The sequence below is a fragment of the Gilbertella persicaria genome (assembly GCF_025201335.1).
Source record: "Gilbertella persicaria strain CBS 190.32 chromosome Unknown B0P05scaffold_4, whole genome shotgun sequence".
NCBI classification, from domain to species: domain Eukaryota; kingdom Fungi; phylum Mucoromycota; class Mucoromycetes; order Mucorales; family Choanephoraceae; genus Gilbertella; species Gilbertella persicaria.
Window position 1 is genome coordinate 22,264 of NW_026251965.1, and position 17,962 is coordinate 40,225.

The window sequence follows — 17,962 nt, forward strand, 5'->3', positions numbered from 1 at the left end:
GGTGTAAAAGAGACCTGATATGATTTGTACCATTTTTTTTAAAATAATTGGTTACCTATCTGTTGTATCTATGCATCCTATTATTGCGCTTCTTTGCTATCTCTTTGTTTTTATGCATACAGGGCCCAAGGAAGGCATCATACCTAAACAAGCCCTTGTCGGAGAATACAACCCGAAGCTTTGCACTTTTCTTAAAACCAATAAAAATGAGCATTTGCCTCTCTGGATCTAGTTTCAGATGCACTGCATCCTTCAATTTTTCTCGGATTCGGGCTCAAACCAACTGTCCTCTTTCAGTAGCCATGGTAACCTTGATCGGTCTCTCTGAGATCTGGAAGGCCTATTGGGCCCATACCATGCAAAGCCAACCGTACCAACATCTCTCTGTCTTGACAGTACTCGATAGCCGCTGAGAATGACCTTTCACCTTGAGAGGTTTCTTCTCGTAACAGCTGCTCTCTTTTCTTCTTGGCTTCATGTACCTTCGAGATTGTAGTACCTTTTTTTCCCTTCCACAATAAATAATTGTCGAGCACCTCTTTTATTGGGTCCCTTTCAAGACCACTTATACGTGCGGTAAATAAAATCATTAAAAAAATGAGCATTTGTTAGAAAATGATTAAAGACACGGTTATTCCATCTTAATGTATTAGAAAAAGTTGTAAAGTTTCGCATTATAAGTCTATTATTGCAAACAAAACAGCAATTTTAATATAAAGACACTGAGAGATATTACAAAATAGTTTTTTAGTTTTTTGGGCCCTCTCTCATCTTTTTCTTAGCATGATATGCAAGCAAAAGCAGCTACCAGAAACAAGAGCTTCTGACACATACACTTTTTGCCAAAATGATGTTAGTGTTGCGCTTTTAACAAAAAGAGTATCATGTGTTTTCAGAGAAGTCATGTCACATACAAGAGTCGTAGACGGTTTTATTTTCTTGAAAATCTAATACTATTAGAAAAAGGGAACTTAAGAGTACTAAATAAACACTTAAAGTGTCATTTGTTTGTATCCTCTTTTTTTTGTGCGCAAAACAAAAAAAAAACAATTCATTCATATATCTTCGTCTTGGTACTCTTGTTCTTCGTCTTGAATTTCTGATTCAAATCTTCTATGGCGAGGTCGAGTAGGCGTCAAGTAAATATTGGGTGAAGCATTGACATCAATAGTAGTGGCGGTAGAGGGGCCAAGTACGGAGGAAAAAAACGTTTCTTTTTCACGCTTGCAAAGAGCTTCAAGAACGATATCCTTGACATGAACATGATAATTACGCCATGAATAAAGATGGTCAAGAGTATCAATAAAAGAAGGCAATTCATCAAGATATGTAGGTGTAGCGAGTGTATATAATATGCGAGCAACAAAAACATCATCAAGTGGCTTGACAGCAAACATGTACCCCATGGTACCCGTCCAATCCATACCAACTGTCATTATCTTGTTCTTGTCAGTTTCAGAAATAGGGAGGTCCAAGAAGTATCTCAAGATTGCCTTGTTAACTCTAATGTTCTTCGCCTATTGTTTGAGACATCTGGCAGCAGGGCACTTCTTCTTTTTCCATTTGCTTGTGCACAGCTCCACGTCCTTTGTCGCAAGAATCAAGTCAATCCTTCTACCAAAGCCATTGTTCAAAGAAGCATTTGTACTATACAATTTTTCTAGGTTCGTGGCCACGGTCTTAGAAGCTTTAGATACTCTTTCTCCATCCAGAATGTCTAACATAGTGTCATCTAGAATTTCATCGAGTATCTTTGCAAATTTGCGATAGCATGTCAGTTCACTTGCATCATCATCAGAACAAATGCTACGGTCATCGAGGCAATGCTTGATGACTAAATCGAGTATATCCAAGATCTGTGAGCATTCTGTCTGGCCAGACTTTAGCAATGACAGCTTTTCTTCAGCAATGGCGATTCTAATCTCCTTTTTGTCGATTTTGCCATTTACAGTGCCTCTTGTCATTATTTCTTGGTATAATTGTTTAGCAGCGGTTGACATTCCTTCATTTATGTTTATGTCTACATCATTTAACCTCTCCCAGACTTGGTTGTTCAGGTATTTACGGAATACAGACGTAACGTCATTGTTGACTGTGTCGATAATATGGGGCAACTGTCATGAACCAAGCAAGCCTTGTTAGCCTTAGCACGCTTGTCTCAGTGTTCCAACCCTTAGTTCCAAGCATCAAGTTACCAGCATCTAGTTACCAGCATCCATGGCGTAGTTTTAAGGTAACAATGCCAAGCCTCGTCTTGTTATGACTTAGCCCCTTCCTCACATATATTCCATGCTACCTCAACGTTAGTATAAATAGTTTAGTTATTCTGTCGTTGAGTTACTTCTTCGTCAGTTATATTATCAACGTATAATATAATAAATATCTTTATATTCTCTAGCCAATTGATAAGCTCATCTTGCCTATAAAGTATTCTTCGGTCTGTCTTGTTTCTGACAACAACGAAAGCTTCAAAGCATTCACTTGTATGATGTTGCTTAGATCGATTGTCATTGCCAGCTTGGCTGACATGCCATCTAGCTGTTCGCCTAGTGTTGTTGGGCTAAATTCTCTAATAAGATTTTCTAGGGCAAAAGCATCCTCCATGTAAAATGTTTTAGACAACTACAACATCATTGAAAAAAACAAAATCAACACCTGAATTTTTCCTTTTTCTGAAACTTACAGCTTTGGATCCATAAATATATACTAATCTTCGAAATTCAAAAGGAGGCAACGATGCAACAGGCGTTGAAAGAGGGTTTTTAAAGAGGCTATCTAAGGCATCAGAATCGTCAGGCGGTACAGAAATCTGTAGTTCACTGTTTTCTTCAATCTCATTGGCTTTTCTTTTCCCTTTATTTAGCACTGATATTTTACTTTGTACAGCTGTATTTTCTGATCTATTTGAACTCATGGCTTCATTTTGTGTGGCTGAATTGAACATACTTTCAGCTCTCTCTTTTCCTTTGTCTGATGTTGTTGGTTTTCTGACTTGTGTAACGGTACTTAATTCTGAATTTTCATTTGATGCTAGTGAGTTTAGAACAAGGCTTGCATTTCCTGAGCTCGATACGGCACATTGAGAGTAGTTGTTTCTAACTTTAACTTGAGCAACTTCTTTGGGTTTGAAGGTTTTCATTTGATTGAGGGAACGATATTGTTAATGAATATGTAGATATACGTTTTTCTTTAGTTTACTGCGATTACTTTTGGTAAAATTGAATTTAGTACGCGCTTAACATCAGAAGGCGTTTCTTCACTCTTTTTGATATTCTCAATTTCGTTGCGAAATTGCTCTGAGGATTTTCCAAACTTTCTCACAGAAGAGTTTTTAAGTTGTGCGTGTTGAGCGTAACCATGAACACTCCATTTGCCTAGCGGTGTAGATTTAAAATAAGAGGAACACTTTACAGTAGAGATTTCTGGCACTTGATAGTTCAGAGCGTCGTTGTTCATGATCAACTCTTGAAATGACGGAAAAGATTGTTTGGGCACGAATAAGGTGTGAGATCAAAAACCTTATGCGCATGAGAAAACTGGAAACACAGATTGGTGACGCAATGTGTGACTTTTTTTGTAAAATATGTTGGCTTTAATCTATTAGACTGGCGCGTCCTCTTTTTTTTTTTTTTTTTATTAGATCTATCTTGCCTAGTCTCATCTCAAAGGTAGACTTATGGATTTATAAATGTTTCTCTTTCTTTGCATCTAAAAGACAGAGCTTGGCTGTAAAGTGACCCCGCCTCTCCATACTGAGGGATTCTATAAAGTATGGACTTGGCTGCTCTGCTCAGTCTGTGGCGACTTTGGTGGCTGTCCCTGGCTGCAACCCAACCCTCGTCCATGTTTCTCAGTAGAGTTTGCTACTTTTGCTGTTGCATGGTTCCAGGTAGTCGGCAGATTGATATTGTCATCTTTTTTAAGGCGTTTTTGTAAAATTCTACTAACGAATTTGATAGCGAAAACTTCTGAGCTTTTGAAATGGTAGGACCATAAGTTACAGCCTTTACAATGACGTTAGTTTACAACAGTGCAGATGAATTTGTTACAACCAATCTTTTAGTGCATGACTTCTATTAGAAATATCCCACTGCCATTCTAGATCAGATGTCTAGTAGCTTTGTGGACTTGAACAATTCAAGAAAAAAATACTCTACTATTAAGGGCATTCTTGCTTAGATGGAAATTATCTGATTATGGATATTACGCCTATGCACACAAGCAAAACAATTGGTGAAACGAAAGAGCCACTTTTTCTAATAAACAATTCGATTCTTTAGTCATTTAAAGCATGTTAATTTTTAGTGTAGTAAATGACGCCAAAAGTGCTATGTATCTTCGTATACCTTACTTGTAAACATTCCTTGTACTAAAGATCTGTATGGAATTAGAAAAATGTCTAGTTTTAAGTTTGATATTCATAAAATACTGAGAAAGATCTAAATGTACAATGCCAGGATAGTCTATACGGGCTACAAAGAGTGCAGATAAAAACGCATAAAAACCAGCTTATTATCCCAAAAAAAGCAAGGAAGGCTTTGTAAGATTAGACTTTGTACAAAACAAAAAAGCTATTTCATGGTCTCTGACAAATATAGACGCGACTTTATTTTGCACAAAAAAAGAAGACGCGTTGTGTGTACTACCTCGATTTTTGCTTTTTCTTTATTCTAGTTTCCCTATGCCGCGCGAAATTATTACTTTACAAGCTGGTCAATGTGGCAATCAAAGTAAGCTCCTATTGTTAGTGTATCATGCTTTAACATTTTTTTGTTAGTCGGAAGTGAGTTTTGGAAACAGATTTGTGCAGAACATGGTATTAGCAACGATGGTACTTTAGAGGACTTTGCTACTGAAGGTGGCGATAGAAAAGACGTGTTTTTTTATCAGGTATGCCATTTGCCATTTTATAGAGTTACTCATGATCTCACTAGGCTGATGATGAACACTATATACCTCGAGCACTTTTACTTGATCTTGAACCTAGAGTAAGCATCAATATTATAGACTGCCTTGTTTGACTATACAATGATAGGTTATCAATAATATCAAAGCATCACCTTTCGCCAACTTGTATAATCCAGAAAATATATACACTTCAGAAGATGGTGGAGGTGCAGGAAATACATGGCCAAATGGTTATTCTCAAGGTGAAAAAGTATCTGAAGATATTATGGATATGGTTGATAGAGAGGCAGACAACAGTGATTCATTAGAAGTAGGCAGTCAAAAAAAAAAAAAAAAATTGACTTATGTCTTGTAGGGATTTATGCTGCTTCATTCTATTGCTGGTGGTACTGGTTCAGGTCTAGGTTCATTTTTACTCGAGAGGCTTAATGATCGTTACCCAAAGAAGCTGATCCAAACATACTCTGTGTTCCCCAACTCAGAAGAAGTGTCTGATACTGTTGTTCAACCGTACAATAGCATGCTAGCATTAAAGCGCTTGATTCATAATGCTGATAGTGTTGTTGTGCTTGATAATGCTGCATTGTCTCGTATTGCCACTGATAGACTGCATATTCCGCAACCAACATTTGAGCAAACAAATCAACTGGTGTCTACAGTCATGTCAGCAAGTACAACCACACTTAGATATCCTGGCTATATGAACAATGATTTAGTAGGTATAGTAGCATCACTTATTCCAACACCTCGATGTCACTTTTTGACAACTGCATATACACCTTTTTCAAGTGAACAAGTAGAAAAAGTAAGAAGCTTATGATTGAATATGTTTACTTATGTATATACAGGCCAAATCCATCCGTAAAACCACTGTCTTAGATGTCATGAGGAGACTACTTCAGCCCAAAAATCGCATGGTATCCACAGTCCCATCTAAAAGAAGCTGCTACATTTCTGTGTTAGATATCATTCAAGGTGAAGCAGATCCAACAGATGTACACAAATCGCTGTTGCGTATCCGTGAAAGACGTGTAGCATCATTTATACCTTGGGGACCAGCTAGTATTCAAGTCGCTCTTTCAAAGAAATCACCCTATGTACAAACTCCTCATCGAGTGAGTGGTTTAATGTTGGCTAACCATACGAGCATTGCCTCTTTATTTAAGCGTACTTGTGATCAATATGATAAGTTAAGGAGACGTAATGCCTTCTTGGAGCAGTATAGAAAGTTTAACATGTTTGCTGATGATTTGGATGAATTTGATGACTCAAGAAATGTAGTACAAGAATTGATTGATGAATACGAGGCATGTGAGACACCTGAATATGTCAATTTCGTAAGTATCTACCCATTCAGTCTTTTGTTAACATGTACTTTTATAGGGTGCCAAAAATACACCTATGGAGACTTTTTAATAAAGGTTTATTTACAACGAATGGAATGAATGTGTATATATATGTATAAATATGGTTTCTCTTTAGTTTTTTTTTATCTATTTTTCAGTCAAGTTGTTTTGGTAATCATGCAAACGAAGCAAATTACGTTCCAACATGGCTACTGTGACTTTACCAACAGATGGCACAAAGATAGAGGCTTTAGACTTGACATCTTCTTCAAAGTTAGCAAAACTAGAAAAGTTGATAGCAACAACACCCTCTTTCAATAAAGAAGTAGATAGCTTATAGTTGGGAGTGGGAACACCTGTAATAACAACATCACATTGAGGAATAACTTGTTCAACAGTAGCATCAATGTCTTCCACCTTGTGTGCCTTTAATTTGATACCAGTGCCACGGGTAAAGAGTTGGATACCATTGACATCAATAGAGTAGACCTTAGCACCATCATTGGAAAGCATAGCAGCCAAAGGACGACCCACAATTTCACTTCGGTTAACAACAGCAATAGTACGACCATACAAACGGTTACCGTAGGGAATAACAGGGTTGTAGACACCAATGAATTCAAGAATCTTTTAACCAAGTTAATTTAAATAAGGTGTTGTCATGCTCTTACCTTAACAATAGCAAGGGGAGTGCATGGAATAATACATTTCATGGTCTCTTCTTGATCCATGAAACGAATGTTGTGGTACACATTTTGAACAAACTTGTGGCAAAGACCTTCAACATCCTTGAGTTCACTGACACAGCTTTGAAGATATAAATCCTTTTTTTTTTTTCACTGATGTCAGATTCGAGTGATCAATCAGATAAAAACTTACCTGCTTTCCTCCAAAAACGGGATAATAGACCATAATACCATTGACTGCTTTGTCTTCATTGGCTTCTGTGATAGCTTCTTCCAAGTCTAACTTAGCTATCTTACGAAGTTCGAATTGAACACCAGTTTCAGCACAAGTCTTGGAAGTCCATTCAGCATATTTCATGGCAGCAGGATCTTCATTAGCAAGGAAACCAACTAGTTTAGGACTGATGTTGCGCTCCTTGATATCTTGTTTGATTTGATTTCTAATCTATGGTTAATACAGCCATAGAGTATGCTTTTATTTTACCTGAAAGATGCAGAGACTTTGGAGGCAAGAACAGTTTTACAAGTAGACATGGTAATAACAGCGTAAAGAAAAAGATAAAAAAACAGAGATGGAAATTCGGAGATGCTTTATACCAAAAAAAAAAAAAAAAAAAAAAAAAAAAAAGCAGTCGAATACTCATGCAAAAAAAAAAAGAAAAAAAGAGATCTCCGCTCTAGTTTTAACATCCCAACCTGTTTATTGTCGTCTATACTTGTTCCATAACGACACTAGGTAATGCTGTCTTTCGAGAAGCATTGATCAAGTTAACAAGCTCTCTTCTTTGATGAAGACGCTTAGATCTTCTCTCTTGACCTCCTTCATAAATCTCCATACCACATTCTGTCTGTGGTACTACTTTAGGGATAATAACAGGGACATTATCATTGTCCAAAGCAGCTATAAAATGATAAATATATGTTTTTTTTTGTTACTCTTGAATCTTACTAATAGTAAAAAAACCATCGTTTGTAAATTTTGTTTCACCCGTCAATAGGTTCTCTATTTAGACACTAAACAAGCTGTTCAAAATAGAAAGATTTACCTGCTTCTACTGTAACATAGACCTCCATAGACGAGTTGAATGCTCTAGAAACAACAGACCGTATTGTTACTACATCACCAACACCTGAACTTGCAATGAAGTTTAGGCTGTCAATACTAAATAAACAAGATTGAGTGAGTCAATGTTTTGATGTGACTCATTCTCCGCTCTCTTCCTTTTTATTGTCATCTGCTCCGACAATCTGTTTACCTGGCAGTCAATAAATGCGCTTTGGCCAATCTATTGGCACTTGCAAGTGCACACCTTTCCATCCAGTCCATAATTTGACCACCAAATGTAATTTTGAGTGTGTTTGCATGCTGAGGCATCACAAGTTCCACTACTTCAGCAAATGTATAGCTTATAGGCCTTTCTTTAATTTGTTGTAGCATACGAGGATCTTGTGAGAATCGACGTCCCTTTTTTTGGGCCAAAAAAACTAGCTCTTCTTCCTCTTTTTCTTCACTAGGTGTACCTGCTAAAGGGAAATAACCAGGGTGATGCTTGATGGGTGCATCTGCATCTGCTCTTTGTCTTAGTCCTTGTGACCATTCTCGCATACGTTCTCGAATCAGACTATAATCCGCCTTTTTATTCTTAAATCTTGTTTGACGACGACTTTCAGCCATTTCAAATCGCTTGAGTTCCATAGGAGACTGTGGCATAATTTCGGGCACAGGAATCGTCTGTAGATCAGATAACATTCGGCCTAAATATGTTCTAGCAGAAGGGCGAGGTGATAGTGCGACAAAGGTTAAATAGGCATGAGCAACAAAGAATCGCTCATTGGATAAAGGTGACTCAGCTTCTACTTTGACACCCACTTCCATAGATGTCTTCCATGATTTGTTCACTGAGGCTTGAATATAAACCTGTATATCTATGAGTTTGTGTATGAAAAGAATTATTTCAACTTACAATATCCCCCATTTTAACTGGATGTAAGAATGCAACATCATCTACTGAACGTGTTACCTAGCACAAAATAAGATTTTTTTCAGCGAAATTTTGCTATCTTACTGAAGGAGATACAGCATGTCGCTTGGCTGCTATTCCTGCAGCAATATCGATCCAACCAAGAATAACACCAGCATATGCAAACCCCTATTGCTGCTGTTTATTAAGACATAACAATTACAAGAACTATACCTTCAGATTGCACTGAGATGAACTGATGAATTCTGTCATAGTAACTCTGCTTTCATGAGCAGGTTTAGAATTAACACGAACATTGCCAGCTGTTGTATATGGGTCAGGTAAGAGTCTTTGAAATAGGGGCTGACTGATGAACACAAAAGCGTCGATACACTTTGATCGAACGACTTCATATACTGAAGACATAGGATAAAAACAAAGCTGTGGGAGAAACAACTAAAAATCAGAAATCCTCCCTTTTAAGAAGCATGCATAAATATGGTCTTTTTCAAGCTTTGAACGAGACAATTTAATAAAGACTACACCGATGTTTTTTTATCTCCAGGTTGAGTCTGTATTCAATTATGAGATAGAAGTTATTGAGAATATAGTTGGCCTGAAAAACTTTGTAATTTTCATCATTCCCTTTTCTGCTAGTTCTTGTAGGGGCATTACCTCCTCTAGGCCAATCAATGATGGATAGTGACCAAACACCAACTTGATTCGAACAAGTTTGGTCGCATTGTGCGATCAGATGATCATTGAACGCCTTGAACAAAGGTTGTCCGATAAAAAAGTATATAGTCAAATAAAGCTTTTGTTATCTTTTTTTTTTTCTATCAAACAAACTATGGTTATTACTGTCTCTGAGCTTAGAGTACATCAGTCCGGGTTTTAACAGTGCAATTTAGCAGCACAAAAATATAGTTGCCACTTCTTTTAGTGGGCAGTATAAGTGAATTTTATCAAAGCCAGAAACAATTACCTTAAAGTGACAAAAAGATTATCAAATTTATTGTATCAGAGGTTAAACGAGTTAAAAATATGATGATAGCAAGGAATAGCATGAATAGACATGGATGAACATGGATGAGTAGAATGACAGAAAAAATGTATACGTTTTGGATTTTCGAAATTGATTTGCACCTTAACGTAATGGACTTGTAAACCCCCCCCCCCAAATTCTTTGTTAGTATTTCTGACAAGATTTTATCTGTTGACACACAAATAGAGTACTTGCATATTGGTATTGATTTTATCAAGTTCATAAAGTTTGTTTATTTATTAATTTCATGCAAACGGTTCTTTTGAACACATGGTCCAATATGGCCTTTGGTTGCTCGGACTTGATCAATTTACAAGAATGGCTATACCAAGATAAAAATACCTTAAGAGCGCAAGGGCAAAAAGAGATAGAGAGAAGAGCATTGATCTAATGGTGTGTCTAGGCGTGGATTTGTAACCAAAGAAAAAAAATGGAAACATTTGGTTGGATGTTGGAAGAAGTAGACTGTTTGTAGTAACATGTTACATAGAGACGATTTGGGATGGAAGCAAATGTATAGAGGTCCATTTAGTACTCCAATAAAGTACAGAGTGGTCAGTCTTGAGTATTCCTGTGAGGAAGCAATTTACAATCCTCTGAAAGACAAAGAGCTTGGCCAAGGGCATTTCTGCATTCTCTAAAGCCACCTTGAGCAGTGCCTAGAGGCGATACTTGGCCCTGAAGAAGTTTCTTGATGCATATTCCGAGCATCTTTCTGAAAGTAGTAGTCAGAATAATTAGGCAGTAATTGACTAGATCAGTTGGGCTGCCCTTCTGATGAATTGGGACTACTTGTGCGATTCATCAATAATGAGGCGTGTATATCACAAAACTAAGTGACTTCCTGACTTTCCATATTTTTGATCTATGTTGGCGTTGACCATACACGCCTCATTATTTACGAATCACACAAGTAGAGAATCGAGTGTGTTGGATCGTAAAAGAGGTTGAAGCCAACGCCATTGAAGGGCATTCTGTTGAATAATGGTATCTAAGGCGGCAAGACCACCTTTCTCTCAAGGGAGGGTCAGAGTAGCGAAAGAAAACTTGTTGTAGTGACGATTGTTAATGAAAGATGCTCCGATCTGTTAAAGTTTGGTGAGTTGCTCTTTGGTGAAGCGGAAAGGCGCAAGACATGCCACAAGGTGAAAGATACAAGAGTACTAAGGACAGTGGCTCATGCCTCAAAACCAGAGAGTACTACTCATGAAAATCATCAATTTGACAGCTCTTTGAGCTTCTTTTTAACGCTATAAGATGGAAAATGGGACTATCAATATAATCAAATACTTAAAATGTGTTTCAAAGTCTATAGTTTTTGATATATGTGCTTGCTTGCTAACTGTACTATGAAAACAGTGCGATAGGAATGAAAAACCTTTTCAACAATTTTGCCTATTCACTAAATATTTTACTAGCATATCTGTTACAATTTCTATACTAAAAGACTCAAAAAGCAAAGATCTACAGCTTTTTTCACTGCACCAAAGCCCAATAACTGCGTCTTTATGTAGTTCTTAGCAAAAGCTCGATTTTTCATGCGGCTGGATGAAGAATTGGAGTTGTATGCATTTTCAATAACCGTAAAATAACCATCAAGTATGTCTTATCTTCATTTGCTCCACATTTACATTATAAGTGTCTATATCTGTACTTTTATGTGTTCTTTGGCGCTCTAGGTAGCATATGGCGATTTTTTTTTAAATCCATCAATAGTATATTTATATGACACTTAAGGCAAAAATGTTCAAAGTACAGCTCAAACAAGCCAATCTTTGATGTCCCATTACTCAACAACTACATTATCAACAAGGCTGTTTTTTTTCATTTAAAAAATGTTCTTTTAAAACAAGGAATCGAATGGTATCGTTGGTTTGGTTTTTGAGTGAAATTTATTTTTTGCCTCAGAGGGATTCAGAGATTTTTTGGAATGACTCAATGTAGTTCTGTTCCAACCAAAATCAGACAAGACTATTTCTAGGTACTTTGAAAGAAAAGAAATCGAGTTTACCAAGACAAAAATGTCGACTTGATTTGAGTATTGCCTTCAAATATGCGTTCAAAGTTCATTGTACACTGGAGATAGTAGAAAAAAGCCCGTTCAATAGGTGCTGTACTATTTGATGTGCAGTATTTAGACGAAAATGGCGTACTACGATACATGTCATGTTGAACCACAAAAAAATGAAAAACTGATGTGTAACATAAATGAATAATTCAAATACCGCCGACGCCCATTTTATTAAACGATCGCCATTTTTTTGTGACATAAAACGAATCTATGTAAGAAACAAAAGAATTGCTTTGATAAGGTGTATATTCATACAAGATATCAAATATTAGAAAGACAGTGGCATATGCGATACTAGAATTGAAGTAATGAGATGTAAATGATGAATTACATTCGTACCTGAATATAACCTGTAGGGCTCAAACCGCATTGCTAAATCTAGCTTATTGCTTGATGCAGGTGCAATAAGAGAAGTGGCTCTATCGATACAGATGTTTTACTGAGTTGATTGCTGGTATATGATTAAATGGCGATTTGATGTTCTGGCCAAACTCAATTTGATCATCTTGAGAAAGAATAAGTCCACTTGTATATTTCCAACTGGTTTCATTAGATATATATCTATATTTTATCAATAAATTATCATTGATAAATCTATTATAAAATTGCCTCTTTTCTCCTTGTCTCTTTAGAGATATACTTTATGATAAGAAATCAGTCAACTGGGATGTCAGCCAACTTTAAATGCATCGTAATTTCCTTTTCGGAATACATGATTGTGTTACAGTGCGATGGAACTTGCTAAATTTAGTCCTTATGACACGCATTTCAGAGCAAAGTAAACAGCTGTTTGCGCAGGATTTTCGACAGTTTAATAACTTGTGTTTGTCAAAGTGATCAATATACGATATGCTGCGTTGTTTGTTAGAAAAAAGAAAAAAGGTATTTTCATTGGTTTCGAATTTGTGAAATGTGGTACCTCCTTAAAAAAAAATACTAGCGTCAAACTAATTTTTCTTTTCTTTTCTTTTTTTACTTTATTATCATGTCTACTACTGGGGCTGGTACCCTTATATCCCAAGAATTAACTCCAAAAGATATCAAGAGACACAGCAAGTCTCTCGACCTTCAGTCTAACCCACGTATTCGACATCTGCATACTCGATCTGCTTCTGAGAGTGACGGACTTGAGCTTATGATAGCAGCTGAACAAAAGATATCAGAACCAAAAACAAGAAATAGCTCTGTATTTTCACTCTATAAAAAGTTTGGTCGTTCTCAGAGCATTCATTCAACTCATGATATAACCAAAACTAAATCAAGAGCTTCTATCGGCTTTGCTTTCTCTAATTTTCGTCAAACGAGTCAAAAGAAACAACATCGATTTAGTACACCTATCAACAGTCCAGGTAACAACAACGGCTTCTTGAAATCAAAACTAAATAAACGTAGATGTTACTATTGTAGTAAATCCTTGGTCAACAATTGAAGAAGAAACAAAAAGAATGACGCCACCCATACATCTGCTGGAACAGACGGGGGAATCAAAGTAAGGAGACATCTTACTGTATTTATATACTGACTTTGATAGACGCTCTTTACCCTCTAGTTTACAGCAAGAAATCAATCAATTCTCAATTGATGGTTTTGCTAGAAGATACTTTGCTACTCATAAAAGAGGCTTGTTTAGAAGAACAGTACCTATGGATGTATTACTCTGTTGGACAAAAGATTCTATTAAACAACCACTTTTATTACCTAACAAGCCATTCTCTAAAGAAGCCATCAAGTGTTTCAAGTTACTACAAATGCTAATGAATGATAGGCAGCGACCTCGTCATTTCCAGTTTATCGAAAGCCTTCAATATCTTTTGAATTGTGGCATTACTAAAGGACAAATGCGTGATGAAATCTATGTTCAAATCTGCAGACAACTCAACAAAAACCCAAGAGAGTAAGTAAGTTAAATTGAATCTCTCACACTAAAAATCAATTCTTAGTGCAAGTATAAGAAAAGGCTGGGAAATTCTTTGTGTCGTTAGTATTACATTTCCACCCTCAAAAAACTTGGAGTCCTATCTATTTGAGTTTGTTAGACAACACCATGCAACAAAAGCCAATGGACTCAATGTACTAAGCCAGTATGTGACCCATAAACTGACTTGTATCTGCAGTCGAGGTGCAAGAGGCAAAGTGCTCGCTGCAGCAGAAATTGAACGTGCCATGGAAGCACCTTTCAAGCCCTCTGTCTTTAATGAATCACTTGATATGATCATGGACATTCAACAAGATACTGTTCTCAAGATACCCAAGATTATCCCCTTTCTAACCAATGCTGTGCATGAATTAAAAGGATCCACAACAGAAGGGATTTTCCGTATTCCTGGTGATGCAGACGATGTCACTGACTTGGTAAGTTCAAGTCGATCTTTGCGATGATAAAGTAATAGATTTTAGCGTATTCGTATCGAAAATGGCAATTATGATTCGACTGGTATTCAAGATCCCAATGTGCCTGCTTCTCTTTTAAAGTATTGGCTACGTGATTTGGCTGAGCCATTGATCCCCACTGAACTATACCAGGGCTGTATCCAATATGCCGAAGATAAACATAAATGCTTGGAAATTGTGAATTCATTGCCTGATACTAATAGGCGCATTGTGCTCTACATGATTCGATTCCTGCAGGTAACATAGCCAATCAATTTATGTGCATCTTATTTACGATATTTTAGGATTTTATTGATCCACAAGTCACTCAACATACTTTAATGAACGTATTCAATTTGGCCATGGTTTTTGCGCCCAATTTTCTTCGATGTCCTTCTACTAACTTGGCTACCATCTTTGAAAACTCCAAATATGAACAAATTTTTCTTCGAACCTTAATTGCGGAATTAAGTGTAGAAAAGGATGCCTGTGCTTATAGTGAAAATCAAGTGTTTGGTAAAATAAAATAATGTAGCACACCTTTTTTTTTCTCGTTGGACAAGAAGCTTTTTTATTCGTTATTAAACTATACACATTCTCTTTTCTCTGTTGCTTTATCCTTTCCTTTCCTTTTTTTTTTCTTTTTGAATGAACATCTTTTGTTGGTTGACAACGCTCCTTTTTACTGGTTTAGTATTAGCACAAGACGATGCATTTGACAAGACTATTGATCGATACAGTTTCAAGACAGTCATTACAAATGGTAAAGAAAAAAAGTAGATGTGTGCACTTTATATTTATGAATCAATAGCTTCATTAAGTGGATTCACAATTGAATATAAAAACTATTACAAGATTGTGACAAACACAATCACTTCAAAATCATATTGTCTTGTTGGATTTGAGCAAGCATTACCTGAAGGCTGTCATGCAGAGACAACTATTCATATTCCTGTCAAATCATTCTCTGTAGAGGCTGATTCTTATAGTGTCGTGCCTTTTATTGAAGTAAGTGATTGTGTCAAAAGAGATATCTCATTTATTTTAAGCTGCTTGGACTACAAAACAATATGACTAAAACGCCCACTACCAACATCAGTTCACCTTGTGTTCGAGATGGAAGTGCAGATACAAGCATTACTTCACCTGACATGGTCTTCTCTTCTTCTTCAAATTATGGTGCTATGTATGTTGGATTCTCCGCAGACAAGGATACACTACTTCCTCTCCAGGTAAATACATAAAAGGACAATGGATTTATTTCATGTAACACGACTATTAGAAAGCATCATGGTTAATGTACATTGGTGCTTTTTTTGACTTAGAACTCAAGTCTTCTTCTATTTACAACCAAATCGTCAATAACTACAATTGCCACAAGAACAACTTGGTCTCCAACAATATCCCTGTGTCTTTTACTACATTTGATCCATCCCATTCTCTTTTTACTGTCCATAGTGATATTTATTATCACCAATTAGTTCAAGATGCAGGTGGTCGTCTTGTTGCTACCAATGTGGCTCAACCCGATACATTTCAAGTGAATGTGAGTACAGACCAACTCAATCTTGCCATTGCTCTTCGTGGAGCAGAATTTATTATGGACACAAGTGTACCCAGTCTAGATTATGATACATGGCTTACAGCAGATAAACCTTATTTTACAGCAGACAACAAGTATACTGAAGTGGGTGCTGTGAATAATAATAAGGTGTATACAGTACATCGATTGGTGAACACAAACCATATCTCTGGCAAGTACAACCAAAATATATATTTATATTCATTTATTTTAGACTGGAATCAACGATCTGCTGCTCGACCTGACCTTGCCTTATTAGACCTAATTAAACTCTTATATCCTGATTTCTCTGTTGCTTCAAATAGTCTGTTTCCTCTCTGGTTTACACCTTACAACAAAGTAAATCAAACAAGACAAGTGTTGACAACAGACATGTATGGTGGATGTCAAGACATAGCTACCAATGCTTTTGCTCAATCTCAGTGTACATTAGGAGCAAGTATAGGTAGTACATTTATTCCAAAAGCCGATTTATCGAAAGAAGGGAAAGCAGGTGTGTCTGTTGGTGTGGTGTTGTTTTTTGCTGGTCTTGCGGGTCTATGGTTGTACCGAAGATATCGTCTTGGTAAGAAAAGACATCATTTCTATCAAATGGAAGATTTTTAGTGGTACTAGAGGGCTTGGCTTAATAAATGATTCAATGATGAGTCATGAAAATAAGATTTATATTTGACCTTAAAAAGGCAAGTTTATGATCTCATTACTATAATTTTTTGTAATCAATACAAAATGATATTTTTTATTTTTCTATACAGAGAGAGAGAGAGTGGATATATAAAAAAAAAAAGTAAAAAGAAAAAAGAAAGAAGGGGGTAAAAATTAGATACACGTATATAAAAAAGGTATTTTTTTTATATCTACACAAAGAAGAGAGGGAAATTAATAACAAACAGAAGAATTATTTTCATTTAAATCCAAAGAGACTTTTTTAGATTTCCACCATTCAATTTGATGATCTTGAGGTTGTTGTGTAAAGATGGACTTTGATAATTTACGCTTCCAAGTACCTGACTTGCAAATAGAAGAAGCCCGGGATAAGAAACCATTGTTTTCTGGCTGATTTAATTGTTGCTCAAATTCCCTGAGTTGGAACAAGAGGCTGAGGTTGGGATTGATAGCAGGAGCCAAGTTCTTGACATGATCATAAGCCTCTTGCATAGGCATCTTGAGTGTCTTCATCACATAAGCAATAATCACAGTAGCAGAACGAGCAACCCCACATTGACAGTGTACAAGCACATTCTGACCGGCAGAACGAGCACGATCAATGATATCGATGGCTTTAGCAAGTTCATGTACCAAATTGTCTTGATGGTGTTCCCATGGTAATTTTTGATAAGCAATGACTGTCTCGTTGATAGGACAATCATTCAAAGTAGAAATACTGGATGCTGTACTGATAGAAGATGCTTTGGATAGTGAGGGTGAAGGTGTTACTTCTCTACTGACCATATCATCCATAGATTGAAATAGGTGGTCGTATGGATTATTGACTTCAGCAGCCACATTTAAAATAGCTTGAATATTAAGATACTTTAAATGATCCAAGTCCAGTGTATTCTTCTCGTTGCCTAGATACAGGTAAGGCATGATTTTGGCTGGACCTAATGGATACGCATTCAGATTGTCTTTTTGTTGAATTGTGGCTGTCTTGATTGGCTCGGCGAAAAGGCTTTTTGTTGCTTCTGGTGTTAAGCATAAAGAAAGATTCTTGTTGTTTCTCTTGGCACGACGATTGGCTAATCCACTTGAAGTCGATGTAGAAGGTGCAATAGCAGAGAGTGATAATCTCTTTGTATTAGCATATGTATTGTTCATGATTTGTGTATATATAAAGAAGAAAAGAGAATAATTAAAAAAAATTTTTATTTGTTTTGCTTTTATAGAGTAACATAACTTAATTAATTAGCATATCATCCAATTAGATTTAATTCCATTAATTAAAGAATTTCTCCTTGTTTTGCCCTCTCTTTCTATAAATACAAAAAGAAAA

At 36.4% G+C, this 17,962-nt stretch overlaps 9 protein-coding genes across 9 annotated transcripts; 3 read left to right on the forward strand and 6 right to left on the reverse strand.

The window, feature by feature from the left end:
* Nucleotides 1–646: 646 nt before the first annotated feature.
* Nucleotides 647–1,964, reverse strand: B0P05DRAFT_621871 (uncharacterized protein; the record flags this gene model as incomplete). The annotated part of the gene is made up of 2 exons (XM_051583444.1): nt 647–1,517; nt 1,584–1,964. The coding sequence occupies 2 exons, from the start codon at nt 1,962–1,964 to the stop codon at nt 1,056–1,058; spliced, it is 843 nt and encodes a 280-aa protein (XP_051438594.1). The 3' UTR covers nt 647–1,055.
* Nucleotides 1,965–2,394: 430 nt separating this feature from the next.
* On the reverse strand, nt 2,395–3,456 carry B0P05DRAFT_583398 (uncharacterized protein; the record flags this gene model as incomplete). Its single annotated transcript, XM_051582248.1, has 4 exons — nt 2,395–2,622; nt 2,684–3,030; nt 3,074–3,095; nt 3,208–3,456. The coding sequence occupies 4 exons, from the start codon at nt 3,454–3,456 to the stop codon at nt 2,395–2,397; spliced, it is 846 nt and encodes a 281-aa protein (XP_051438595.1).
* Nucleotides 3,457–4,564: 1,108 nt separating this feature from the next.
* B0P05DRAFT_524888 (tubulin gamma chain) lies at nt 4,565–6,340 on the forward strand. The gene is made up of 7 exons (XM_051576252.1): nt 4,565–4,730; nt 4,778–4,890; nt 4,935–4,988; nt 5,036–5,218; nt 5,264–5,713; nt 5,757–6,245; nt 6,292–6,340. The coding sequence occupies exons 1-7, from the start codon at nt 4,682–4,684 to the stop codon at nt 6,322–6,324; spliced, it is 1,371 nt and encodes a 456-aa protein (XP_051438596.1). The 5' UTR covers nt 4,565–4,681; the 3' UTR covers nt 6,325–6,340.
* On the reverse strand, nt 6,341–7,530 carry B0P05DRAFT_484068 (uncharacterized protein). The gene is made up of 4 exons (XM_051575234.1): nt 7,425–7,530; nt 7,134–7,380; nt 6,926–7,078; nt 6,341–6,881 (listed from the first exon to the last, which is right to left on the reverse strand). The coding sequence occupies exons 1-4, from the start codon at nt 7,472–7,474 to the stop codon at nt 6,402–6,404; spliced, it is 930 nt and encodes a 309-aa protein (XP_051438597.1). The 5' UTR covers nt 7,475–7,530; the 3' UTR covers nt 6,341–6,401.
* A 39-nt stretch (nt 7,531–7,569) lies between these two features.
* On the reverse strand, nt 7,570–9,609 carry B0P05DRAFT_524896 (HotDog domain-containing protein). The gene is made up of 8 exons (XM_051576253.1): nt 9,285–9,609; nt 9,136–9,242; nt 9,007–9,090; nt 8,905–8,961; nt 8,197–8,858; nt 7,987–8,102; nt 7,890–7,943; nt 7,570–7,841 (listed from the first exon to the last, which is right to left on the reverse strand). The coding sequence occupies exons 1-8, from the start codon at nt 9,325–9,327 to the stop codon at nt 7,651–7,653; spliced, it is 1,314 nt and encodes a 437-aa protein (XP_051438598.1). The 5' UTR covers nt 9,328–9,609; the 3' UTR covers nt 7,570–7,650.
* Nucleotides 9,610–10,501: 892 nt separating this feature from the next.
* On the reverse strand, nt 10,502–10,747 carry B0P05DRAFT_462670 (uncharacterized protein; the record flags this gene model as incomplete). Its single annotated transcript, XM_051574129.1, has 1 exon — nt 10,502–10,747. A coding segment is annotated over one exon (246 nt), but the record flags the coding sequence as incomplete, so codon positions are not given.
* A 2,237-nt stretch (nt 10,748–12,984) lies between these two features.
* B0P05DRAFT_524915 (Rho GTPase activation protein) lies at nt 12,985–14,983 on the forward strand. Its single transcript, XM_051576254.1, has 5 exons — nt 12,985–13,506; nt 13,549–13,911; nt 13,958–14,369; nt 14,415–14,645; nt 14,693–14,983. Exons 1-5 carry the CDS (start codon nt 13,463–13,465, stop codon nt 14,915–14,917), a joined length of 1,275 nt encoding a protein of 424 aa, XP_051438600.1. The 5' UTR covers nt 12,985–13,462; the 3' UTR covers nt 14,918–14,983.
* B0P05DRAFT_524918 (uncharacterized protein) lies at nt 14,984–16,734 on the forward strand. Its single transcript, XM_051576255.1, has 4 exons — nt 14,984–15,150; nt 15,199–15,395; nt 15,437–15,619; nt 15,670–16,734. Exons 1-4 carry the CDS (start codon nt 15,036–15,038, stop codon nt 16,573–16,575), a joined length of 1,401 nt encoding a protein of 466 aa, XP_051438601.1. The 5' UTR covers nt 14,984–15,035; the 3' UTR covers nt 16,576–16,734.
* Nucleotides 16,735–16,739: 5 nt separating this feature from the next.
* Nucleotides 16,740–17,831, reverse strand: B0P05DRAFT_524921 (protein-tyrosine phosphatase-like protein). The gene has a single exon (XM_051576256.1). It carries the CDS (start codon nt 17,785–17,787, stop codon nt 16,849–16,851), a length of 939 nt encoding a protein of 312 aa, XP_051438602.1. The 5' UTR covers nt 17,788–17,831; the 3' UTR covers nt 16,740–16,848.
* Between the last annotated feature and the right edge of the window lie 131 nt (nt 17,832–17,962).